Below are 27,761 nucleotides of genomic sequence, written 5' to 3'. Positions count from 1 at the left end.
CAGTTTCAGATAAAAATCCATTTCTTGAATGCCAGATATTCCTTCTATAAGCAGCATATTATGAATCATTTGTAATAAGTAGTATTTCATACATTTGGCTTTTTGCACTATACTTATGCTGCAAGTGTGATAAGAAACATGTCTTTTTCAGTGGTTAGTCCCTAACCTTATTCTAGAAAACCCAATCACAATGGTTTTCCATTCTCAGATATGAATGTCAGACATGCAAGCTATTGTACTATATAGAAAATGCAGTCTTGGAAACTATTGTTAGTTTATAGTTGTTTGTTTCTAAAAAATGTCTTTGCAATTTGATTTCGGCACTACTTTGAGTATTGCTGTTGTTTAAACTTCATTTTTATTGGCACTTATTGACTGTCATACATATCTAGGACAATACCCAAGGTACATAGGTTCTCAGAATTCTCCTTAAAACTGTACAGGGATTTTGTGGGAAATATCAAAGTAGAGAAAACTGCCTTATACCAGAAACAAGTATTTTTAAATACTTCATGGTGTATCTGCAGAGAGTAGTCTGGGCTACTACAAACAATTTAGATACTTTCTCACTAAATCACTAAAACAATTTAGGATTTGTGTATTTTAACTTTGTATTCTGTGACCTTGCTCTCAATTCACTTAGTAGGTCATAATTGTTTTGTTGTTTTCTTAAGATACTCTTACATAGTCTTGTCATATGCAAATAGAAAGTTCATTACTTCTTTCCTTATTTATGCTTTTTATTTCTTTTCTTGTCTTACTGCATCAGCAGAGATTTCCAATACAATGCTAACTAGAAGTCTTGAGAATAGGCCTCTGCTTTGTTTCTGAGCTCAGAGGAAAAAGCATTTATTAGTATTTCACCATTAAGTTTGAGGTTAGCACATTTTGTGTTGAAGGTTTTTCTTCCTCTTTATTAGGTTGAAGTTTTCTTTGTCTTAAGGCAACTCCATCTTGACATGGAGAGACTCCCTCCCAAGGTTACGTTCAGATGGAAAAACTTACGTCCTAAGTCCTTTGATGTGATCAAAGAATGATTACAAAGGTAAAGTCCCAAGTCAAGGGGCAGGGAAGGATGCCTCTCTAGGATAAAGCCCCGGAAGAGAGAGTAAAGCAGGCATACAGGTGTCTTTTATAAAGCAAGAGTTCTTGTGGTCTAAGAGAAGAGAGCAGGTGAGCCTTCTCGGGGGCGGGGGGGTGATACATGAAGCAGGAAGTAAGACAAAGCACCAACGGAGATGTCAGTGAAGGTCACAATTCCTTCTCTGGAGTCTTAATTCATACCTGTGAGCAAACCCAAAATAATTAGTCCAGCAATTATTATTTTAGTTCCATAAATGGTAGTGTAGAACTTAACACCCCAGGCAGAAGTACATAGTCAGAAAAAAAAAATTAATGGGGGTCTGAGAATCTCTTGGAGTATTTTAGTTGATATAATTGGCTGTTTGGGTTTGTTATCGTATTTGTTGAGCTACTGTGGACACATTTGCTGTATTAATTGACCCACATGCAGCAGGAGGTCCCCTTTAAGGCATAAGCTCCACCTTGAAATACCAGTAAGTAATTTAAAGCCAGATGTTATCAACTATCATAGCAGCTAGACTGCTTAGCCTCTCAATAAGAGCTTCTAAGGCCTGAGCTGTTTGGTTTATGTCATGGCAAGGAGTTGTGCCATTCATTGTCTGGGTAGCCTCAATGAGATGAGTCTGTGTTACATAATTGAAAGTACATAAAAAAAGCAAGTAGGACTAAATCAAACTAAAAAGCTTCTGCACAACAAAGAAAACCCTCAACAAAACAAAAAGGAATCCTACTATGTGAGAGAAAGTATTTGCAAATAATACCAGATAAAGGGCTAATATCCAAAATATATAAAGAATTCATACAACTACACCAAAAAAGCCAAATAATCCATTTAAAAAATGGACAGGGATGAGGGAGCCAAGATAGTGGCGTGAGTAGGGCAGCAGAAATCTCCTCCCAAAACCATATATATTTTTGAAAGTACAACAAATACAACTAATCCTAAAAAAGAGACCGGAAGATAAAGTACAACAGCCAGGCTACATCTACATCTGCGAGAACTCAGCACCTCACAAAGGGGGGCAGTTACAAGCCGTGGCCCAGCGGGACCTGAGTGCTTCCCCCCACCCCAGTTCCCCAGCAGAAAGAGAGGAGTCAGAGCGAGGAGGGAGTGGGAGCCCATGACTGTTAAATACCCAGCCCTAGTCATCTGCACCGGGAGCGCAGACACACATTACGTGCTGTGCTGGATATTAGAGAAACAGAATAAAATCTGTGAGCGGGTACCCACAGCTGGTACCCCTGGGACAAAAGAAAAGCAAGTGCTTTTTGAAAATCTTGAAGGGACAGGGTCATCACAGCTGGACGGAAGCATCCCGGCACATTCAGCCCAGCAGCTAGGAATTCCAGGGAATTCCAGTCGCCCTAACCCCCCAGGCAATAGTGCAGCCCTGAAGGCGCTCACAGCGATAAACAGCCTCCTGTCCATTACCCCTCTGGCATGGCCCCGCCATACAGGGAAAGCAGCCTGAGAGCAGCTGTTCCCATAGCAGCCACCCAGAGCCTCCTCTGCAGCCTCCCGGGCCAGACTCTGCAGCCCCACTGGCGTATGGGAGCCCAGCACAGACAGAGGAAACCTGGACAGGGCACGAAATGTCACTGTTCTTGGAGGAGAGCACACCCAGCGCGCCTGCCACTTCCATTGGGCACTGGGCTGCCCTGATGGCTGCCCCACCCGAGGTGGCTCTGGAAATAAAACTGGAAGCTACTCCCCATGTGCGGGTAACAAAGACAGGCAGCGGAGAAGGGCAAGGTGCAATAAGGGACATTGTTCTCCCAGATAACACACGTGCCAACTGCCTACAATTACCTCTATCACCATGAAAAAGCAAAAGAATTTTATCCAGTCCAGAATTACCCAGACAACCCCTGAGAGGGAGCCTAGGGAGATAGATTTAACCAAACTTCCTGAAAAAAGAATTCAAAATAAAGGTCATAACCATGGTGATGGACCTGCAGAGAAATATGCAACAGCTGAACAATCAAGTTAGGAGGGAGAATACAGAAATAAAACAATCTCTGTAAGGACTTAAGGATAGACTGGATGGAGGTGCAAGAGACCATTAATGGAATAGAAATCAGAGAACAGGAATACAGAGAAGCTGAGGCAGAGAGAGAGAGAGAAAAGGATCTCCAGGAATGAAAGAATATTAAGAGAACTGTGTGACCTATTCAAATGGAACAATATTTGCATTATAGGGGTACCAGAAGAAGAAGGGAGAGAAAAAGGGATAGAAAGTGTCTTAGAAGAAATAATTGCTGAAAATTTCCCCAAACTGGGGGAGGAAATAGTCTCTCAGACCATGGAGGCCCACAGAACTCCAAACAGAAGAGACCCAAGGAGGACAACACCAAGACACATAATAATGAAACTGGCAAAGACCAATGACAAGGACAGAATATTAAAGGCAGCCAGAGAGAGAAAAAAGGTCACCTACAAAGGAAAACGCATCAGGCAACCATCAGACTTCACAACAGAAACCTTACAGGCCAAAAGGAAATGACATGATATATTTAATGCAATGAAACAGAAGGGCCTTGAACCAAGAATACTGTATCCAGCACAATTATCATTTAAATAGGAAGGAGGGATTAAACAATTCCCAGACAAGCAAAAGTTGAGGAAATTTGCCTCCCACAAACCACCTCTACAGGGTATTTTAGAGGGACTCCTCTAGATGGAAGCACTCCTAAGGCTAAATAGATGTCACCACAGAAAATAAAATCATAGCAAAGAAAGCAGAACAATCAAATACTAACTAAAGGCAAAAAATAAAATCAACTACTCACAAAAGCAGTCAAAGGAAACACAAAAGAGCACAGAATAAAACACCCCACATATAAAGAACGGAGGAGGAGGAAAAAGAAGGGAGAGGAATAAAGAAACATCAGACAGTGCTTACAATAGCTCAAGCGAATTAAGTTAGACAGTAAGATAGTAAAGAAGCTAACCTTGAACCTTTGGTAACCACGAATCTAAAGCCTGCAATGGCAATAAATACATATCTTTCAAAAGTCACCCTAAATGTAAATGGACTGAATGCACCAATCAAAAGACACAGAGTAATAGAATGGATAAAGAAGCAAGACCCATCTATATGCTGCTTACAAGAGACCCATCTCAAACCCAAAGACATGCACAGACTAAAAGTCAAGGGATTGAAAAAGATACTTCATGCAAACAACAGGGAGAAAAGAGTAGGTGTTGCAGTACTAGTATCAGACAAAATAGAGTTCAAAACAAAGAAAGTAACAAGAGATAAATAAGGACATCACACAATGATAAGGGGGTCACTCCAAGAAGAGGATGTAACCATTATAAATATATCTGCACCCAACACAGGAGCACCAGCATATGTGAAACAAATACTAACAGAATTAAAGGAGGAAATAGAATGCAACACACTCATTTTAGGAGATTTCAACACACCACTCACTCCAAAGGGTAGGTCCACCAGACAGAAAATAAGTAAGGGCACAGAGGCACTGAACAACACACTAGAACAGATGGACCTAATAGACATCTATAGAACTCTACACCCAAAAGCAACAGGATACACATTCTTCACTAGTGCACTTGGAACATTCTCCAAAAGAGACCACATACAAGGACACAAAAAGAGCCTCAGTAAATACAAAAAGATTGAAATTCTACCAACCAACTTCTTAGAACATAAAGGTATAAAACTAGAAATAAACTGTACAACGAAAATAAAAAGGCTCACAAACTCATGGAGGCTTAACAACATGCTCCTAAATAATCAATGGATCAACGACCAAAATAAAATGGAGATCCAGCAATATATGGAAACAAATGACAACAACAACACAAAGCCCCAACTTCTGTGGGACACAGCGAAAGAAGTCTTAATCAGGAAGTAGATAGCAATCCAGGCATATTTAAAGAAGGAAGAACAATCCCAAATGAATATTCTAACGTCACAATTATCAAAATTGGAAAAAGAAGAACAAATGAGGCCTAAAGTCAGCGGAAGGAGGTACATAATAAAGATCAGAGAAGAAATAAATAAAATTGAGAAGAATAAAACAATAGCAAAAATGAATGAAACCAAGAGCTGGTTCTTCGAGAAAATAAACAAAATAGATAAGCCTCTAGCCAGACTTATTAAGAGAAAAAAAGAGTCAACACACATCAGCAGAATCAGAAACGAGAAAGGAAATATGACGACGGACCCCACAGAAATACAAAAAATCATTAGAAAGTACTATGAGAATCTATGCAAACAAGCTGAAAGACCTAGAAGAAATGGACAACTTCCTAGAAAAATACATTCCAAGACTGACCAAGGAAGAAACAGAAAATCTCAACACACCAATTACCAGGAACGAAATTGAATCGGTAATCAAAAAACTACCCAAGAGCCAAAACCCCTGGTCCAGATGGATTAACCGCGGAATTTTATCAGACATACAGAGAAGACATAATAACCACTCTCCTTAATATTTTCTAAAAAAATAGAAGAGGAGGGAATACATCCAAACTCTATGAAGTCAGCATCACTCCAATATCAAAACCAGGCAACAACCCTACCAAAAAAGAAAATCACAGACCAATATCCCTAATGAACATAGATGCAAAAATACTCAACAAAATATTAGGAAACCAAATTCAAAAATACATCAAGAGGATCATACACCATGATCAAGTTGGATTCCTCTCAGGGATGCAAGGATGGTAAAACATTCGAAAATCCATCAACATAATCCACCACATCAACAAAAAGAAGGACAAAAACCACATGATCATCTCCATAGATGCTGAAAAAGTATTCAACAAAAATTCAGCTTCCATTCATGATAAAACTCTCAATAAAATGGGTATAGAGAGCAAGTACCTCAACATAATAAAGGCCATATATGATAGACCCACAGCCAACACCATACTTAACAGCAAGAAGCTGAAAGCTTTTCCTCTAAGATGGGGAACAAGACAGGGATGCCCACTCTCCCCATGGAGGTCCTAGCCACGACAATTAGACAAAACAAAGAAATGCAAGGAATCCAGATTGGTAAAGAAGAAGTCAAACTGTCACTATTTGCAGATGACATGATATTGTACATCAAAAACCCTAAGGAATCCACTCCAAAACTACTAGAACTAATATCTGAATTCAGCAAAGTTGCAGGATACAAAATTAATATAAAGAAATCTGTTGCTTTCCTATACACTAACGATGAACTAGCAGAAAGAGAATCGGGAAAACAATTCCATTCACAATTGCATCAAAAAGAATAAAATACCTAGGAATAAACCTAACCTAGGGTATAGTAAGAGAAAGACCTATACCCTGAAGACTACAAGACACTCTTAGGAGAAATTAAAGAGGACACTAACAAATGGAAACTCATCCCATGCTCTTGGCTAGGAAGAATTATGGTCATCCTGCCTAAAGCAATCTACAGATTCAATGCAATCCCTATCAAAATACCAACAGCATTCTTCAACGAACTGGAACAAATAGTCCTAAAATTCATATGGAACCACCAAAGACCCCAAATAGCCAAAGCAATCCCGAGAAGGAAAAATAAAGTGGGGGGGATCTCGCTCCCCAACTTCAAGCTCTTCTACAAAGCCACAGTATTCAAGACAATTTGGTACTGGCACAAGAACAGAGCCTCAGACCAGTGAAACAGAATAGAGACTCTAGATATTAACCCATACATATATGGTCAATTAATATACAATAAAGGAGCCATGGACATACAATGCAGAAATGACAGCCCCTTCAACAGCTGGTGTTGCCAAACCTGGACAGATACATGTAAGAAAATGAAACTGGATCATTGTCTAACCCCATACACAAAAGTAAATTCGAAATGGATGAAAGACCTGAATCTATGTCTTGAAACCATAAAACTCTTAGATAAAAACTTAGGCAAAAATCTCTTGGACATAAACATGAGCAAATTCTCCATGAACATATCTCCCCGGGCAAGGGAAACAAAAGCAAAAAAGAACAAGTGGGACTATATCAAGCTTGAAAGCTTCTGTACAGCAAAGGACACCATCAATAGAACAAAAAGGCATCCTACAGTATGGGATTATATATTCATATATTACAGATTCGATAAAGGATTGACATCCAGAATATATAAAGAGCACACACACCTCAACAGACAAAAAGCGAATAATCCAATTAAAAAATGGGCAGAGGGGCTGAACAGACAGTTCTCCAAAGAAGAAATTCAGATGGCTAACAGACACATGAAAAGATGCTCCACATCGCTAGTCATCAGAGAAATGCAAATTAAAACCACAATGAGATATCACCTCACACCAGTAAGGATCGCCACCATCCAAAAGACAGGCAACAACAAATGTTGGCGAGGTTGTGGAGAAAGGGGAACCCTCCTACACTGCTGGTGGGAATGTAAATTAGTTCAACCATTGTGGAAAGCAGTATAGAGATTCTTCAAAAAGCTCAAAATAGAAATACCATTTGACCCAGGAATTCCACTTCTAGGAATTTACCCAAAGAATGCAGCAGCCCAGTTTGCAAAAGACAGATGTACCCCTATGTTTATCACAGCACTATTTATAATAGCCAAGAAATGGAAGCAACCTAAGTGTCCATCAGTCGATGAATGGATAAAGAAGATGTGGTACATATACACAATGGAATATTATTCAGACATAAGAAGAAAACAAATCTTACCATTTGCAACAACATGGATGGAGCTAGAGGTGTTATGCTCAGCGAAATAAGCCAGGTGGAGAAAGACAAGTACCAAATGATTTCACTCATACGTGGAGTATAAGAACAAAGGAAAACTGAAGGAACAAGCAGCAGCAGAATCACAGAACCCAAGAATGGACTAACAGTTACCAAAGGAAAAGGGACTGGGGAGGATGGGTGTGAAGGGAGGGATAAGGGGCTGGAAAAAAGAAAGGGGGCATTATGATTAGTATGTATAATTGGGGTGGTGCACGTTGAGGGCTGTGCAACACAGGGAATAAAAGTAGTCTGCAGCACCTTACTACACTGGCGGACAGTGACTGTAATGGAGTTCTGGTGGGGACTTGGTGAAGGGGGAAGTCTAGTAACCATAATGTTCCTCATGTAATTGTAGATTAATGATCCATAAAAAATTGGCAGAGGATCTGAATAGACCCTTTTCTAAAGAAGTACAGGTAACCAATAGACACATGAAAAGATGGTCAACATTACAAATCATTAGGGAAATGCAAATGAAAACCACAATAAGGTACCACCTCACACCATTCAGAATGGCCACTATCGATAAGACAAGAAATAGCAAGTGTTGGCAAGGATGTGGAGAAAAGGGAACCTTCCTATTCTGTTGGTGGGGACAAAAAACTAAAAACAGAAATACCGTATGACCCAGCATTTCCACTTCTGGAAATTTACCTGGAGAAAAAAAAATCTCTGATTTGAAAATATATATACACACCTGGTCACTACAGCATTATTTACAATAACAAAGATACATAAGTAACCCAATGCCCATCAATAGAGGAATGGATAAAGAAGGTGTGTTACGTATATGCAATGGAATATTAGCCATAAGAAAAAAAAGGAAATCTCGCCATTTGAAACAACATCGATGGACTAGAGTGTATCATGCTACGTGAAATAGCCAGGCAGAGAAAGATAAATACCATATGATTTCACTTACGTGTGGAATCTAAAAAAACAAAGCAACCACAAAAAAGAAATAGACCATAAATATGGACAACAAACTGTTGGTTACCATAGGGAAGGGGGTTGGGGAATGGTAAAATACATAAATGGAGTAAAGAAGTACAAACTTCAAATTGTGACATAAGTCATTGAAATGGAAGTACAACATAGAGAATTATAACCAATGATATTGTAGCATTTTGGTATAGTAATGGGGAACTACCCTTGGCAAGCATGTGGTAATGTATATAATGATGAAGTCCCTATGTCGTATATCTGAAACCAATATATTTTTCTATATCAGCTTTATTCCAATAAATCATTTTCCTGCATTATTAAAACAGTTTTTTGTTAAAAAAAAAGAAAAGTACCCTAACTTCTGACTATCACACCAAAGATGGTGATGAGGACCTGTATGACCAATAGAAAAGTGGCCCAGTGCTCCATTTTTTGGCACAAGTTAATGAAAGAGCTAGACATTATAGTTGGATCTAAGGTGACCTGAGTAATGAATATCCATACAACACAGGTCAAGGTATATGGGTAAAAAGGGATTAGTTGGTGGAGTACAGTATATGAACTTACTGAGAAGTTGTTTCATAATAGAACAAGTAGCCCTGGATTGTTGGAAGGTTGTGTTTCTATCAGGGCAGATGTGTGAGGGCAAAACAGTCTCAATTGGTGTATCATTGTATAAACTCAGTTGGTAGGAGACGCCAAGAAGGGCACGCAGGGGAAGTCAGTGAGGAAGCACCTGGTGAGATTGTGATGTCCTGCTGTAGTAATTCCATGCTGAAACCTACCAATGAAAGATTCCACCTCCTCCCAAATCCTGCCTGTGGCTCTTCTACCCCACTACTCCACTTTCTTACCCAGTGTATCCCCTTTAATTTCCCCAACCACCTTTTCTTCTGTCTTGCCTCTTTTCTTGGCCCTGCCACATTGTAATCTGTTCAAGTGTGTTGTGCTCTGTTCCTAGCCTAGTTGATGCCCATACTTCAGGTTATTATGAACTGCTTAACAGAAGAGGGTGGCATATACTCAATATGAATATTTAAGACCTCCAAGGGTTAGTTGTGTAAGTGTTTTCCCAGGCTAGGGCACATTTAACACTGCTGGAGATTTGGCACTCAAGTGACATTTTCAGTTATTATTAGATAAATATTGTCCATCATGTTGAGGAAAATAGGAAATGCAAGTAGTGATGGTGGAATAATGGACAGTATGGGATTGTAAGATGAGGGGAAATCAGATGTGGGACCATAGAGTTTTGATGAGTGGTAGCAGTTACAGGGACAGTTAACATTTGAGGGTGTCAGCTTCAAGGCTGGGACTATCACTTGTGCTAAAATCATCATCTACTACACTGGGTTGATAGAAGTCCTGTCCTGGCCCCAAAACTTTGTTGGAAAGTTTTATACATTTGAGAAATAATTTAAAAGTGATGCAAGATCAGTATTCCTTTACCTCCAGGAGTCAGTTTCTCATAAGGAAACTAATAACACCAAGCAAGTTAAGTCACAGCATGGTCAAAAAGCCCAAGGAGTTTGGCATTGATGTGAAGTGGTCAAATCCTAGACCCAGGTATGGCATTAGTTCAGATTTTAAGGGCCTGATGACTGTGATGACTGGAGGTCTCATGGGACCCACTGAGTCAAGGTCAGGGAGCATTACTTGAGCTTATTTGAAAAGTATGAGCACATTTGTCAGCTATGACATAAAAATGAGCTTCCTCTGTGACAGCCTTGGCATGAGTTGAGACATGAGGTTTAATTGTGATATGCGAAGTGTGAGCAGCAAATACTCTCAATGTGGAAGGCCACATAGAGCGTGATAAATGTGATGACTATTTTGAGCCCATTGTCCACAAAAAAAAAAACAAAAAAAACAATGAGGCCTTTAGCTATCACCCATAAGGCTCTAAAAATATGAACAATGGATATACCTTTATTGAGGTGACATCCAGTGCCAAATGACTGCATTCAGCTCTTGAGTTGGGCCAACTCTTGAGTCCCATCCTTTATCCGGAGTGACTTGGTCATGGATGGAAAGCAGCAGCTTTCCAGGAGGCTCCATCACATATGATTAGTGGTAGTGCCCTCCAGAATATAATAAACAGATTCCCCTTCTACTGGATGTCTTACTCAATAAAGGTATGTCCCTGTGCTTTTATGTCCTCTTCCAGTCTTGAAAACCAAGGTAACTTGGTTAGGTGTATTACCCTCAAAGACAAAAGCCTGAGGCTCTAAATTCCTATTTTGAGTTCTTTTGGACCTTTAACTATAATTTACTTTGCTCTTCATACTTTAAAAGATGTTTCAAGTATTTAATCCAGTTCTTAGTTGTTTTCAGCAGAATGATTTATTAAGATACTATGCATTTTTATCTGGAAGGAGGAATTTTATACATTGGCATATTTTTTGTGGTCTCACATATTTTTCCTTTTCCTAAAGTCTTGTGTTATATGTTAATGTTTTTTTCATATTATTAATTTCCGTATTCTTTTTGTAATAGTTATCCTTATATATATCCGTACATCTAAACTTTTAAATTTCTTATTTTGTCTTCTACCAAACTGAACAAAATGAGACCTCTAGCTTGCCTTTACTTCAGTCCTTTCTCACCATTTTCTTTCTTTTTTTTTAAGTAACCTTTGACAAGACTTTTTTGATTCACCTTTTTATTTTGTTGGAGTACATCTTTGGATAATTTTTAGGGTGTTGTACTTCCTTTTCTTCCAGAATTTTGTGGATATTTCCTTATTTTCTTCTAATGTTCCATATTTTAAAAAGTCATGATGTTAACTGGTTCTTGTTCCTTTGTATCTTCATTTTCTTTTTACCCTCAGAGTTCACAAATCTCACCAGAATGTATTTAGCTTGATTTCTTTGCTGTGTTTCCCCATAGCACTTGGTTAGGCTTTTTTTTTTTTAAATCTTGAGTATTTTTTCTTGCTTCAGGAAAACAATTTTGGTTCCTTTTAACTTAATATGCTCTCCTGGAAATGCTATTGCATAGCTAACAGGCCTACCATATTGATCCTAAGTCACTTATTTTCTGAGAGAATTTCTCTGTATAATCTTTAAAGATGCCAATTGCATTATCAGATTCTTTATTTTTTACAAATGCTTTTAATTTCCAACCATTTTCTTATTCTTAAGAAGCCCTTTGTTTTAACAGATTATTGCTGTTTTATGGGTTTTAATAGATTCTAGAACTTAATTTTCATCAAAATTTACACAAGTTACCTTTCATTACTCAACCAACTCTTTTAGGAGCCAGGTGCTTGGTTTCATCTGGACTTAATTGGTTTTTGTGTATATCCTTTCGAACTTACTATTCTTGGTCATTTGTTAATTTTAAAAGAGGGTTTAAACTGTCCCATTGCACAGTAACATGACATTGAATTATAATTAGACCTCTGTAAAATAACAGATTTGAGGTCGTAGTAACCTCTAGTAGAACACTAATTGTAGTTTATGAATACTCAGTTTTAGTAACCCCTTAGAATTCAGGTATTTGTGCAAATGAAATTCCATGGAAGGGTCTTTTGTATACCAATAGGACCCCCAGAAAGGACTTAAATTTTCCTTAAGTTTATAGCCCATCAGAAATATCAAAGACCATTGACAACTGTTGGTCCCCAGTAATTTCCATATGTCTGACATTTCAGTGGCATTTGGAATACATGAGAAGTGCTCTATTTATCACCTTGAACTGAAAATACTCTGGTTTCTTTTAGCTCTCAGGCATCAGTATTATGAGTTTGTTTTATACATGGTTTATGGACATTGTGTGTGCACCCTCTTTGTCAGGTTTTTAAATCAGAGTTTTCAGACTCTGAAAATGAGATGAAAAGCCTGTCTTTAATTGTTCCTAGAAGGTTTAATAACACTCAAAACCTAAAACTGTTGGCTACGTGTTCTGTTACTTGTATTTTTTACTTCTAGAAATTGTTATGGTTATTCGTCTAGTCTGCTTTGTCATTGTTGAGAGTTGATTTTTATGACATTTTCTTACAAAAACATTGCATTTCACTTGTTAGCATACACTTTATAAAATAATCATTCTGAATCCAGTTAAATCTCCTGTGTTCATTGCTAATATATATTGCTTGCTTTTCTTCATTAGATTTCCCATATGCTTGTAAGCTTTTTCAGTGTCTTCAGAGGATTGGTTGCTGGTTTTAATCATGTTTTTTGGCTTGCAGTTTCACTAAATTCTACTTTTTTCTGTTAATTCTTTCTAGTTTCTCTTGATTACTTTTTAATGAATGTTTTAATGCCATACTGTTTCCTCTTGAGTATAGTTTTTGCCATGTTCTAGAAGCATTGGTACTAGTCCTTATGGTACATCTCTAAATACTATATTGTCAAAAATTAGATTAATACCCAAGGGCTTTTAACACTGCTGATGGTATTTTTAAATAGCTTTAAAAAACATCATATAGTTGCCTTTTTATTATGTAATAAGCACCTGAAATTTACTCTCTTAGCATATTTCCAGTATTCAGTACAGTATGATTAACCATACTTGTCATGTCTGCACATGGCCCATAAAAATCTTGAAGGGTAGTCACTGAATTCTTAATAGGGATTAATCTCTGATAGTCAAGCAGTATGGGAAACTTTGATTTCATAGTAAGCACAAGTTTTTAAATTGTACATTGAGTATGTTTTCTTTTTTTTCTAAGCCTTTGGAGTTTTGCTTTTAGTACCTGTGAAGAGTCTCTCATTTCTCATATTTCTCATCTTTTTTTAGCTACTGAAGTGGTAACTGTGTTTGTATTTCAAGAACCATCACTGCTTTCCTCACTCCAAGACAATGGATTAACAGATGTCATGCTGCATGCACTGCTTATCAAAGATGTGAGTCCTTTCTGCAACTCTCTAAAGAATACTCCCTGCATACCCCTCCCTGCAGAACACACAGACACGATGTACACATACATATATACTTGAAAAGCAGTCTTATGACATGAAAATCCTGTCCCTTGTCTTCTATATATATTATTACAACTAACTGGGACCTGGATGTCAAGGTCCCTTCTATCTCTGTATGATACCCTTGGCCAAAGTTTCCTAGCATCTATACCTGAATTCTTCTAGATGTCTTCAAGCTTACTTTATATTCTTTCTAGGTTCCTGCTACCCGTGAAGTCCTTGGCTCCCTCCCAAATGTATTCAGTGCACTCTGCTTGAATGCCCGAGGTCTTCAGTCATTTGTACAGTGTCAGCCTTTTGAACGTCTCTTCAAAGTTCTTCTGTCTCCAGATTACCTCCCAGCCATGCGAAGGAGGAGGAGTTCCGATCCTCTTGGTAAGTCACTAGGATTTATCCTGTAAGTAATTGGTTGGCTATTATGCCAAAATTTTAGATGATTATCAAGTCATTAACTGCCAAGAAAACCATCTGTTGACCTCATATCATTTCTCTGGCTAGGTGTGCTAAGTGTAATGGAAATTACCATCACACATTGTATTGCAGCTAAAAAATACTTCATCCTTAGCCCCTGCTCATAGTATCTCCATGCTTCTCAACAGCTCACTGATAAAAGTAACTTTGATACTGCTGGTGACAAACAAGTATTAGAGAGCAGCAGATTTCCAGGTCTGCTGTCTAGTCTGATGCAGCAAGAGATAATGGATTCTGAGGCTCTTGAACCTGGAAGTCCTCTGTTCCAATATCCGAGTCCCTAAGATAGTCACAGAGGAATAGATATATATCTCAGTGTATTTAAGATGAAATCACTGAGGAATAGCAAACTCAGGCTCCAGAAATAATCCAGTTTTCAAAAGTATATTTTGTACTTTTGCCACCAGTGTAGCATTTCAACCACTTTGATTCTTTACTGGAGCAGACACAGGGTTAATGGTTTATGTTTCCTTCTTTTCTCTCTCCACTCTACTGGTTCAGACCATACCAGGATAGAACATAGCACACATGGTTACTTTAAAATACAGGCAGACCATGTTTTGTTGTCCCTTGTTTTATTGTACCTTAAAGATCTTACATTTCTTACAAATTGAAGGTTTGTGGCAACAGTGTGTCGAACAAGTCTGTCAGTACCTTTTTTCCAGCAGCATTTGATCACTTAGTGTGTGTGTCTGTGCCACATTTTGGTAATTCTTGCAATATTTCAAACTTTTTCTCTGTTTTTATATTTGTTATAGTGATAGTGATCTTTGATGTTACTATTGTAATTGTTTTGGGATGGCACAAACCAAGCCCGAAAGATGGTGAACTTAGTAAATGTTGTGTGTGTTCTGACTGCTCCACTGACTGGCTGTTCCCTCTTCTTCCTCGGGCCCCCCTATTCCTGGGACACAACAATATCAAAATTAGGCCAATTAATAATCCTAAAGTGGCCTGTGTTAAGTGAAAGGAAGAGTGCACATCTCTCATTTTAAATCAAAAGCCAGAAATGATGAAGCTTAGTGAGGAAGGTGCGTTGAAAGAAGCTAAGCCTCCTATGCCAAACAGTTAGCTAAGTTATGAATGCAAAGGAAAAATTCTTGAAGGAAGTTAAAAAAGTGCTACTCCAGTGAACACAGGAATGGTAAGAAAGTGAAACAGCCTTACTGCTGACATGGGAAAGTCTGGTGATCTGGATAGAAGATCAAACCAGACACAACATTCCCTTAAGCCAAAAAAGCCTAATCTGGAGCAAGGCCCCAGCCTCTTTGCAATTCTGTGAAGGCCCAGGAAGGAGGAGAAGAAGCTTCAGAAGAGAATTCTGAAGCTAGCGGAGGTGAGTTTTGTGAGGTTTAAGGAAAGAGGCCATCTCCAAAACATCAGTGGGTGAGGTGAAGCAGCAAGTTATCCAGAAGATCTAGTTAAGATAATTAATGAAGGTGGCTATACTAAACACTTCTTCAGCAGAGACTAAACAGCCTTCTATTGGAAGAAGATGCCATCTAGCACTTTCATTGCTACAGCTTCCATAGGTAGAGAGAAGTCACTGCTTGGCCTCAGGCAGCAAAGGACAGGTAACTCTCGTGTTAGCTGCTAGTGCAGCTGGCGACTTTTAGGCTGAAGCCAATGCTCACTGACCATTCTAAAAATCTTAGGGCCTTTAAGAATTATTTTAAGCTAAATCTACTCTGCCCCTGCTCTAGAAATGGAACGACAAAGCCTGGCTGACAGCACATGTGTTTACAACATGGTTTACTGAGTATCTTAAGCCCACTGCTGAGACCTACTGCTCAGAAAAGGAAGAGTTCCTTTCAAAATATTACTGCTCATTGACAATGCGCCCAGTCACCCAAGAGCTCTGCTGGAGCTGCACAGTGTTGTTTTCGTGCTTGCTAACACAACACCCATTCTGCAGCCCATGGATCAAGGAGTCAGTTAGACTTTCAAGTCTTGTTTAATACATTGTGTCAGGCTATAGCTGCCATAGATAGTGATTCCTCTGATGGATCTGGGCAAAGTAAATTGAAAACCTTCTGGAAAAGATTCCCCATTCTAGGTGACACTAAGAACATTTGTGATTCATGGGAAGAGGTCAAAATACCAACATTCACAGGAATTTGGAAGACGTTGATTCATCCTCATGGATGACTCTGAGGGGGAGTGGGAGAGACTGCAGATGTGGTGGAACTAGGAAGAGGACTAGCATTAGAAATGGAGCCTGATAATGTGACAGAATTGCTGCAATCTCATGGTAACACTTCAGCAGCTGAGAAGTTGCTTCTTAGGGATGAGCAAAAAAAAATGGTTTCTTGAGATGGAATCTACTCCTGGTGAAGATAGCTAATAAATTCACATCAGAGTTTGAGAGGATTGACTCCAGTTTTGAAAGAATTTCTACCATGGGGAAAGTGGCATCAAAAAGCACGTGCGTGCTTCAGAGAAACTGTTTGCAAAAGAGAATCAGTTGATGTGGCAGACTTTACTGTTGTCCCATTTTAAGAAATCGCCATGGACAGCCCACCCCACCCTTCACCCAGTCAGTCAGTCAGCAGCCATGAACACTGAGGCAGGACTCTCCACCAGCAAAAAGATTACTATTTGCTGAAAGCTCAGATAATAGGCAGCATGTCTTTAGCAATAAAGTATTCTTTAGTTTTGGTATGTATATATTTTTTTAGACACAATGCTGTTGCATACTTAATATTCTACAGTTTATTGTAAACATAACTTTTATGTGAACTGTGAAGCCAGAAAATTCATTTGAGTTGCTTTAGCGAAATACTCATTTTAATGTGGTGGTCTGGAGCCAAACCCACAGTACCTCCAAGGTATACCTGTGTGTTTTCTAAACTGGTAACATTTCCTTCCTCCTTCCCAGTGATTTGGTTGGGGAGATTAGTGTGAATTCATTTGAGAAAGCATGGCATTAGAAAATCACAACAACCAGCTCAGTTTCTTCTTTCCTACTTACATTGACAGAGAAAACATCTCAAGCTTTATTTTCTAACAGGTAATTTTTTTTTTTAAGGGGATACTGCATCCAACCTGGGAAGTGCTGTTGATGAGCTCATGAGACATCAGCCCACCCTCAAAACTGATGCAACAACTGCAATCATCAAGGTGGGAAGTGATTAGGCTATAACCATGGGCATGAGAGAGCAGTGAAGGGGTTTTAGCAAAATGCTTCTACTGGAGTCCAGTTGAATGTTTGGACTGTGCTTGTAAGAGGTTTATGTGTGCCTTATTTTTCCATATCCTTGGTTTGCTCCTTTGCCCAAAAAAATAAAGTCACTTAAATATTGTTTTCTTCTATAGGATATTAACAAGTTGCCAAGACTTACTAGCTTCTGTTTGTACAACATATTACCCATCATTCTACTCTATTTCTTGATTTGTTTTCACATTTATTAGTCCTGCCATCTGTGTATTAGGATTGTTGAAACTAGTGTATGAGTTCTTGGTACTTTGTGAATTAAGACATGTAGTCAGATTAGTTATTCAGCCAGTCACTTAACAGCCATATGACCCTGAACAAGTTAACTTACCAGAACGTAAGTTCCCTTGTTTGTAAAATGGAGCTGATGGCTACATTCCAGGAGTGGTATATATTACAATATATAAAATGTTTTAGCACTTCTGTGTATAGCACATGGAAAATGCTCCAAAAATGTTAGTCATTTCCCCATTCCTTAATTACTAATAAATAATCTTATTTCCTGTGCCTTTCAGTTACTTGAGGAAATCTGTAATCTTGGAAGAGACCCTAAATACATCTGTCAGAAGCCATCAATCCAGAAGGCAGATGGCACTGCCACTGCCCCTCCCCCAAGGTCTAATCATGCTGCAGAAGAGGCCTCTAGTGAGGATGAGGAGGAAGAGGAAGTACAAGCCATGCAGAGCTTTAATTCTACCCAGCAGAATGAAACTGAGCCTAATCAGCAGTAAGTGTTTGCAAGACAGGTTCTCTAGCCTTGTGATCTTGGGCATGTTGTTTTCATCTATAAAAGTGAGGGAGTTAAATTAGATCATTATAAGGTCCTTCTGGCCCTAAGAGCCTATAGTTTTTCTTTCTTTGACCCTTGTGTGTCATTTGTGCTTTGGTATTTATTTAATTGTATTGGTTGCCATTAGCAAGTTCTCTTTCTTAAAAGTTGATGAAATTGAATCAGAATTCAGTATATCAAGGTGATGGACTTTACTCGGAGGACTTATTTTCTATTTATTGATTTGGTATTCCACATCATTGCTTGATTGTTTCCTTAAGTGAGTACATATGAAACATATTGCACTTTTGAAACCTATCTCCTTAAAAGGTCTTAACATTTACCTACAGAGTTTTGTTGTTGGTTGGTCTTGTTTTGTTCGATTACTATCTGCTGATTTCAGGTAAATCAGAAGGCTTTGGAATGTACTATATGATTGTAACCAGTCACAGTAGATTTTTCCCTTTTATTTTTATTTATTTGAAGTTCATTCTGCATAAAAATTGATTACCTGGATGATGAGTCAGGATTAGTCTTAAAGACTGCGGACTGGTAGTGGGTATTCCACCAGGCTCTTTGAGTTTACAGCCATCATATGCAAAGGATGAACTGTATCTGTGTTGTAGCTGTAACTCTTAACCACCTTCATACTAGAAGTGGATATGATCACTCTGGACAGTCATATATTCACTCACTTAATAAGTGCTCTTTTGGTGTAAGTGGATAAGTAGTTTTGAGAAAGGCATAAGCATTTTAGGCATGGATATGAATGGGTCTGAGCTGGTTTTGAAGGGTGGCTTTAGACTTAGAAGATTATGGTGGAGTAAAGGCATTAACTACTAAACACATTGCTTTATTGGACAGGTGTCTTAATCCTTGTCTGAGAAGACAACTCTACCTTCATTCTAGCAGCATATTCTGTTTTGATTTAAATGTTCTTTCTGGAAGAGGAGAACATCTGATTGAAAGCAAGACTTCATATGCAAAGGAATCAGAATTTTAGTATTTCCTTGCCACACCCTTGATTGTCAGCCACCCTAGTGGATAGATTTCCCTTTCCTGGCTATAAACATAAGAGTGGTGATGGTTTTGAGTCAACCAGTGTACATTCATCTGCATATAACTGCTTTTCTACTTGAACATCTTACAGACACCTTAGATCTAACATGCCCAGATTTCAAGCTCTCATGGTACATTGATATTTTCTCTAGCCCTTGTATTTCTTCACTGTCCATGCTTTTCTTGAGATATAATGTATCTCTGTGTTCTATCTGCATATATCCCTCATCCCTAAATTTCTTACCTCCTTTTCTACCTACCAAATTCCTGCAAGGCCAGCTCAAATGTTTCATTCTTAAAGCAGCTTTTCCTTTTACCTCCTAATGGGAAGTTGATCTTTTGTGTTCTCCCAATAGTTTTGTTAAAATTATTCATATGTTCTGATGGTTCCCCCACTAATCTGTATATTCCTCTAGAGCAGGGACAATGTCTCATTCAACAATGTATCCCAGTCACTTTGTGTATAGTAGATAACCAGTCAATAAATGTTTATTTGGAGGGTTGATGGAATGGCTCAGGAGCAGTAGATTAAGGATTCCCTGAGTCTTAAGTGCCAGGAGAGCTGGGCCTAATTAAAGATGAATACAAATGAAGAGAGTAAAAATCTGGAGCCACAGCATTAATACTTTACCACAGTGTTAGCCATATGTAGTTTCTAATCTGCAAAGGACTCTGTAGTTGCTGTTCATGGTATCAATGTTTTCTGTACTCTTCATGGTCTGGGTATCACTTGTTCATTCACACAACATATCTTAAGAGTCTGATAAATATTGGCAGATATGTGTACTTCTCCATTTCTGCCACCTTCAGAAGCCTCTTTTGGGTCACTACATAGATTATTAGGGCTGGAAAGAAAAGCAAGAAACTGTCTAAACTCAGTCTCCATTTTGAAGACCATAAATATTGAAAGGAAAGTCCTTTTATCGCCTTATCCCAGGCAGTTGTTATGATGGGGGTTGTTATGTACTTTCTGCCAATATGTGAAGAGGTTTAGAAAAATTTGCACTGTATACCACCCCTCTCTCAAAAGTCTTGTTCATTCCCCCCCAATGCAAAAGTCCTCAGTGGGACTCTCAAACAAATGCCAGTGTCCCATGCCCTCATCTGTTTTCCATGCCTTAAATACAGGAATAAATTTCTTCTACTATTTTGTATTGAGGTATAACTTCTATACAATAAACACTGATTTTTAGTTCCCTATTTCTCCATCCTAAAATGAGGCAGTTATTTATTTGTATCATAGCATAAGTTTGCATATTTTAGAGCATTGTATAAATGAAATAAGTGGAGTCTCACATGTGTATCATACCTTATATATGTACTTTCTTGTATCTAGCTTCTTTTGGTCAACATGTTGAGATTCATGTTGTTGCATCTGTCAGTAGGTTGTTCCTCTTTCTTGCTAAGTAGTATTCCATTGTATGATTATACTGCAGTGTTTATTCATTCTCCTGTTGATGAACTTTTGACTTAACAATTTTATTCCAGGCTTAGGCAGTGTTCTTTTCCCATATTTTATTTTTCAAATTCTGCAGCTAGTATTTTTAAATTGTGTTTGTATTTGATCTTGAGACACATGGTTTTAAGCTAGAGATCTAGAATAAAGAAACAGGCACTACAGTCTACCCTAAATACATGGAGTTCTGTTCTACCTTCAGAGGTGTTCACAAGTAGTTCTATATACTTGTCTTTTGGCCTCTTATGCCTTCTGTGTTGTTTGATCTCAGCAAAACTGATATTGCTACGGCTAAATATACTTGACAGTGAATAACCAGGGTTTTTATTTTGTGGTTGATACCATTTACTTTGCCTGACTTAACCACCTATCCTGAACAACTTGAAAGAAATGGGTTATGTAAATCCATGTGGTCTTTGAAAATTGAATAGCATCTGTCTGGGCCTAAATGCAGTGAATGCAGAGAAGCAGTTCCCTGAATGGTGGTCCTTTGGAAAGGCTTTGCCAGAGGCAGGTGTGTCTCCTCAAGAGCTGCAAGAAAGACCTGGTCCTGCCCCTTCTGCTCTAAAAAAAACCTCATGAGATCTGTTGACCATACACTGTACTGTGACACTCAATTTGAATCCTCCTCCTTTATTTCTGATTAAGGACTCTAGTAGCAATACACATGTAAAATTGACCAGAGTAAAACTGAATTTGAGAATGTGTATATGTTTTGGAGAAGGGGAAGATGCAGGATATTTTTTGACAATTAAGGCAAATTGTTTTGTTCACCATGGGAATGCAGTCTTTTGTTGTTTCAAAGATACTGTGGGTCATAGTTTTATGAGGTTAAGATTAGCGTGACTTTTCATAAAACCAGCTGGTAGGGGGATTTCCACTGGAGAGAGTTGATCATTGTCATTATTTCTGTATGACATCCTGGGCCTGGAAGTCAAAAGGAGGGTAGGGAGAAAAGTGGTTACTGAAATAGTTAAGATTGTTCCTGGGGTCGGGTTAAGAACCACTGTTGGTTGGTTTTCTCTCTTGTTCGTCTCCCCAACTTCCATCTAGCAAATGAAGGAAGAACCTGGGTCTCATTCCATGATATTATTTTGGCTCTTTGCCATTATATTTGGCTTCTGCAAAGAGGCAAGTGTTTCCTTGGGTTAGAGCCATATCTGTGCTCCTTAGCTGTAGAGATCTCTAGGTTCTTTCCAAGGAGGTGCAGTCAAGCTGGGGTGGATAATTGGTGTAAGTAGCAGGGAATGCTGCAGTGGTTCTGATGAGGAACTTTACAGTCAAAACTTTGCAGTCAACTTGCAGTCATTTCACTCCTGACTTAAAGGTCCTCCCTTTTACAAAGTTCTTCCCTAAGTTCTTCATTGAGCATGTTTGTAACATCCTTCCTACCCAAACCCTAGCTCTAGATATTTCATCACTGCAGCCATTCATGATACCTCTTCACTTGCCTTGCCTAGTCTGTCTTCATGGCTGGCAAATGTCTTTCTGCTGTGGGTCATAGTTTCATATGAGGTTATGTTCCTTGTGAGCAGGGACAATTTCTCATCCCAGTCACTTTGTATATAGTAGATAACCAGTCAATAAATGTTTATTTGGTGGGTTGATGGAATGGCTCAAGAGCAGTAGATTAAGGATTCCCTGAGTCTTAAATGCCAGGAGAGCTGGGCCTAATGAAAGATGAATGAGAATCAAGAGATAGTAAAAATTTTTATTATATACATGTTTTGTGCATTTCTTTCCCCTCTGTTTATTTCTTGGAAAAGCAAGGATGTATCCATTGAGCTAAAAGCTGCATTTTCTGCAGCTGTGGTGTTATTTCAGGCTTCTCATCCGCAGTGCAGCATTGAAGCATCAGAAGCAAAAGACCTGACCCCAGGATTTGGAGAGTTCGGTAACTGTTCTGACAGGAGCACAGATTGTAGGAAAGGAGACCTTAGGTGTTGACTTCATGTTTGACCAACTTTGACTGTTCTGAATGGTTTGTCAGTCTAAGCGTGGAATTTCTAATAAAATTAAATTACATTTCTTGATCTTCATAACTTTAAACCCAATGGAAGAACATGGTAAGATGTTTTTGCATGTCTAATTCCTGTCTGCAAACAAATGTTTAAGTAGTCTTTTAATTGAACTTACTTTTAATATTTTCATACTGGTGAATTCCTTCTATGGTAGTTTGCCTAAAATAGGATAATTTCTTTTGAGATATGTAAAAATGCTATGTTTGTGAAGGTGTAAGTTACTCCTTTTTGCTTTCGACGTAGTCAGCCCAGGAAAGCTAGCTTCAGAATTGATTTTAGTGCTTATATTTTTCTGTGCTATTATACTAAAGGTTATAAGTCTAACTTAGAAAAAGGTCTAGAATTTCATGCTGTCCCTTTCCTCATTTTGTTCTCTTGCACTGATATTGTGAATCTCTGTGTAACTCATTCTTTTCTCCCTTAACAGGGTTGTTGGTACAGAGGAACGTATTCCTATTCCCCTCATGGATTACATCCTTAATGTGGTAAGATTCATGGTAGGGCAAACTGAGTTAAAGGTGTGTGCTTTTCTGGAAAATGTGTGGGGTTACCAAATAGTCCTGTGCTTTACATGTTTATTTTCACTGGGGCCAGTAAAGTGCAGAACAGTGGGGAAAGATGTGCAAACCTTGTTCTGTGAGACGGGTTTGCCAAAAATTAGGCAACACTCTCCTTTTCTTGGATAGTCCCAATTTTCTGTTCATTGTTACCATTCCCCATTGTAATCCAAGCAGGAGGCTTTGTTAGGCCAGTCCAGTATGACGTTCTTTGAATGCATCCAACATACATTTCTTTCCCACTACTTGATATTTTTCACATTAACCTCTTTTATTTAAAAAAATTTAATATGGCCTTTTCCTTTAATTTCCTTTGTGTCTCATAGGAAAAATTGAAGAGTTTAAATTTTCCTGAATTGTTTACCTGTAAGAGGAAGCCCACTTAGCATTTATTCTAGTCCATTAAGCACTTCCAAGATGTCCAAAGATGGTTTCTCTGGTGCCTATGTGTTTGTCACCCATGTTTTACTTTGTTACCCTTACAAAATAGCTTATTTACTCCAAATCACTCTTCCAGAGTCCTAAATTTCATTCCATTCATTTGTTCTAGTCTAGAGCACATTTGAAGGCAAGTATACATAATGCCTGTTTCCAGAGGAAAGTCAACACATTGTTGTGCAAGGAGCACTAAATGAGCAAATTAAGGGATTAGACCTGATTCTGCCACTACTTCATGGTGATGCCCTGAATTAGTAATTGAATCACTCTGCATTCTCAAATTATATGACAGCAGGTGTGGCTGGAAAGGTAGATTGGGAAGAAGTTGTAATTATTCCTTATTTTCTGAATATTTATGGTCCATATCGTATCTATCCCTATTTACCTGAGGTTTTGATATTCTAGAAAAATAATGATTTAATGATGACAAGGCTGCCCTCGTCCTTACTCCAAGCTGGCCTTTTAGTTCCAGGTGTCAGACTAACTTTTCTTTTTCATTACCTAGATGAAATTTGTGGAATCTATTTTGAGCAACAATACAACAGATGACCACTGCCAGGAATTTGTGAATCAGAAAGGACTCTTACCTTTGGTTACCATTTTGGGTCTTCCCAATCTGCCCATTGACTTCCCCACATCTGCAGCCTGTCAGGCTGTTGCAGGTGTCTGCAAATCTATATTGGTAAGAAGCATCTGGCCAAGTATTTTCATTTCTTTTAGAAATCAGTTTTATAAGACTTATATATACATGTTTTTGCTGTGGTCTCCCCTTAACATTCAACTAAAAAAATAATGAAGAAACTTGTGAGTGTGTACTACAAGTGAGTTTTGTAACTAATAAGTACTGTGTCATGTTACTTCTCATGGAAAAGTCCATATGTTCTTTTTTCTGAGTTTGGTATATAGTTCTAAAATTTGAGTTTATTAGAAGGGAAAGTATTTCCATGAAAGCTTTGGATATGGGTTTTATTAGTGTGTCATCCTTTGTCATGGATGCTTTTTAACACAATATGGTATTGTTTAAGACATGTAATTTTTTTCCTTTTTCAAGCTTGAAAATAATGTATTTTAAGCATAATTGATTTGTAACATACTACTTAAATATTGCCCCCAAAAATGAAGTACCTTTATTTATTTTACATAATGGTAAAATACTCATGACATAATTATTTACCACTTCAACTATTTTTAAGTGTACAGTTCCAGTAGTGTTAAGTACATTCACATCATTGTGCAACCAATCTCATAAAAGTTTTTCATCTTTCAAAACTGAAATTCTATGAAAACTCCCCATTCCACTCTCCCTCCCAGCTCTTGGTAACTACCATTCTGCTTTCTTTCTTTATGAATTGACTATTCTAGGTATTTCTTGTAAATGAAATTCATAAAGTATTTGTCTTTCTGTGACTGGCTAATTTTGCTTAGCATAATGTCCTCAAGATTCATCCATGTTCTAGCATAGTCAATATTTCCCTCCTTTTCAAGGCTGAATTAATACCCATTGTATGTATGAACTACATTTTGTTTATCCAGTCATTCATTAATGGACATTTTGGGTATTTACTCTTGTACCTATGTGGAACAGTGCTGCTATGAACATGGGTGTGCAGATAACTTCTTCAAGACTGCTTTTGCGTGTTTGTAATGAGAACACATAAGATCTCTGTTAGCAAATTTCAAATATGTAATACAGTTTTATTAACTATAGTCATCATGCTGTATATTAGATCCCCAGAGCTTGCTCATCTTATAAGTGAAAGTGTGTACCTTTTGATTAACATATGTACATTTCCCCCAGCCCCTGGCAACCACCATTCTACTCTCTGATTTTGTAAATCTGACTTCTTTAGATTCCATATGTAAATGAATCTTCCTTGAGACCCTGCGTTCAGTTCTTTTGGTTATATACTCAGAAGTAAGATTGCTGGATCATATGGCAGTTCCACTTTGAATTTTTTTGAGTTACCGCCATACTGTTTTCCACAGCAGCTCCACCATTTCACATTCTGGCCAGTGGTGCACAAGGGTTGCAATTTCTTCACATCCTCACCAACACTTGCTATTTTCTAGTGTTTTGATAGTCAACCTAATGGGTGTAAAATGAGATCTCATGATTTTGATTTGAACATCCCTAATAACTAGTGGTGTTAAGCATCATTTCATGTACTTATTCGTTATTTGTATATGTTCTTTGGAGAAATGTGTATTCAAGTCCTTTGCCCATAATAGAGTGTTTTTTGTTGAGCTGTAAGAGTTTATATATTATGGATATTAATCCTTTATCAGGTAAATGTTTTGCAAATATTTTCTCCCATTCCATGGGTTGCCTTTTCCCTGTTGATAGTATTCTTTAATTAAAGGTTTTAATTTTTATGAGGTCCAGTTTATCTTTTTGTACTTTTGTTACCTGTTATTTTGGTGTCATATCTAAGAAATCATCACCAAACCCAGTGTCATGCAGCAGCTTTTACCCTGTGGCGGCTTCCATGTGTTTTGTAGCTTCAGCTCTTAAATTTAGATCTTTGATCTATTCAGTTAATTTTTATGTGGTATGTAGTAAAGTCCAACTTCATTCCTTTGCACGTAGATATCCAGTTTTCTAAACACTATTTGTTGAAAAGACTCCTTTCCATATGGCACCTGTGTCTTGGCACCCTGGTCAAAAATCATTTGATATATGCGAGGGTTTATTTTGGGGCTTTGTATTATATTCCATTGGTTTGATGTCTGTCATTATGCCAGTACCACAGTTTTGATTACTATAGCTTTGTGTTAAGTTTGGAAATCAGGAAATTTGCAACCTTCAACTTTGGTTCTTCTTCAAGTTAATTATAGCTATTTGGGGCCCCTTGAGATTCTATATGAATTTGAAGAGAGATTTTCCTATTTCTATCCAAAGAAAGACATTGAAATTTTTATAGAAATCACATTAAATCTGTGAAACTCCTTTATTAGCTGGTTGTGCAGTAATAAGTAATTTCTACTAAAAATCAGACATCCATTTGCTTACAGACTTGTAAAGATCCATAATTGTAACATATCTGCATTTAATGTTTTATTTTGCTTTACTCTCTGCTTATATTTAATGGTGCTATTCATAAGGGGGGGGAGGCTGTTCCATCTTTATCCTATCTCTAAGCTATTATGTGAAGTTGGATAGATTTATTTTAAGGCATAGGAAAGTGCATGAGTTTTCCCACCTTTGAATGGCAAGTGACAGTGTTATACTGTTAGATTTTTCTGCAACCTCAAAAAGAAATAAGAAGGGCCATATAATTCTTAAGTTGCCTCAAAAAAAATGAGATGAGCATCTTAGAAACATCTCTCTTTTTGTGGGAAGGAAAGAACATTTGCAGTAGTAGTTCCTTTCCATTCTTTGGAACTTTGCCTAACATTGCTCCCTGTTGAGCAAATTTGGAATTAATCTTACATCATTGAGTCCTCACTATAATGGTATTCTACTTTGGCCATTACAGGCTTTTAAGTAGGATTGGATCACCATGTTTAAAAGCCTCTCATTTGAGAGAAGTATTGTGTTGTTTTAGAAGAAGGTGATGGGAGTCATGTCATACCTGCATTCATTATTTGGCTTCATCATTTACCAGGTGAGAGACCATGATCAAGTCAGAAATTTGTGAGACTTGTCTTCCACTTCTCCCATTTTGACTGTTAAAGACATGATGTATATGAAGTTCATTATACAGTAATGCTTTAATTATTCTTCTTGTTTCAGACACTGTCACATGAACCCAAAGTCCTTCAGGAGGGTCTCCTTCAATTGGACTCCATCCTCTCCTCCTTAGAGCCCTTACATCGCCCAATTGAGTCCCCTGGGGGCTCAGTGTTATTGCGAGAACTGGCTTGTGCCGGCAATGTTGCTGATGCTACCCTCTCAGCTCAGGCCACGCCTCTACTGCATGCACTCACTGCTGCCCACGCCTACATTATGATGTTTGTTCATACTTGCAGAGTTGGACAGGTAAGTAAATATCTTAGGAGTGAACATTTTAAGTTTAAAGCTGGTGAAACCTAGGACACAAACCTAGTATCTTACTGTTCTTATTAGAACCATTTCTACCTGGGGTA

At 38.1% G+C, this 27,761-nt stretch overlaps 1 protein-coding gene across 14 annotated transcripts in view; it reads left to right on the top strand.

The window, feature by feature from the left end:
* Positions 1 to 27,761, top strand: part of HUWE1 (HECT, UBA and WWE domain containing E3 ubiquitin protein ligase 1) — a 206,952-nt gene that overhangs the window by 111,623 nt on the left and 67,568 nt on the right. For all 14 annotated transcript variants that reach the window (XM_057495610.1, XM_036919075.2, XM_036919079.2 and 11 more), the window contains 7 exons: positions 13,509 to 13,615; positions 13,888 to 14,065; positions 17,190 to 17,281; positions 17,891 to 18,102; positions 23,108 to 23,165; positions 24,181 to 24,357; positions 27,409 to 27,654. In XM_057495610.1, the coding sequence (XP_057351593.1) occupies positions 13,509 to 13,615; positions 13,888 to 14,065; positions 17,190 to 17,281; positions 17,891 to 18,102; positions 23,108 to 23,165; positions 24,181 to 24,357; positions 27,409 to 27,654 (1,070 nt within the window). The remainder of the gene's footprint in view (positions 1 to 13,508; positions 13,616 to 13,887; positions 14,066 to 17,189; positions 17,282 to 17,890; positions 18,103 to 23,107; positions 23,166 to 24,180; positions 24,358 to 27,408; positions 27,655 to 27,761) is intronic.

The sequence above is a fragment of the Manis pentadactyla genome, chromosome X (assembly GCF_030020395.1).
Source record: "Manis pentadactyla isolate mManPen7 chromosome X, mManPen7.hap1, whole genome shotgun sequence".
Taxonomy (NCBI): Eukaryota; Metazoa; Chordata; class Mammalia; order Pholidota; family Manidae; genus Manis; species Manis pentadactyla.
This window is presented reverse-complemented; position numbering and strand designations above follow the sequence as displayed.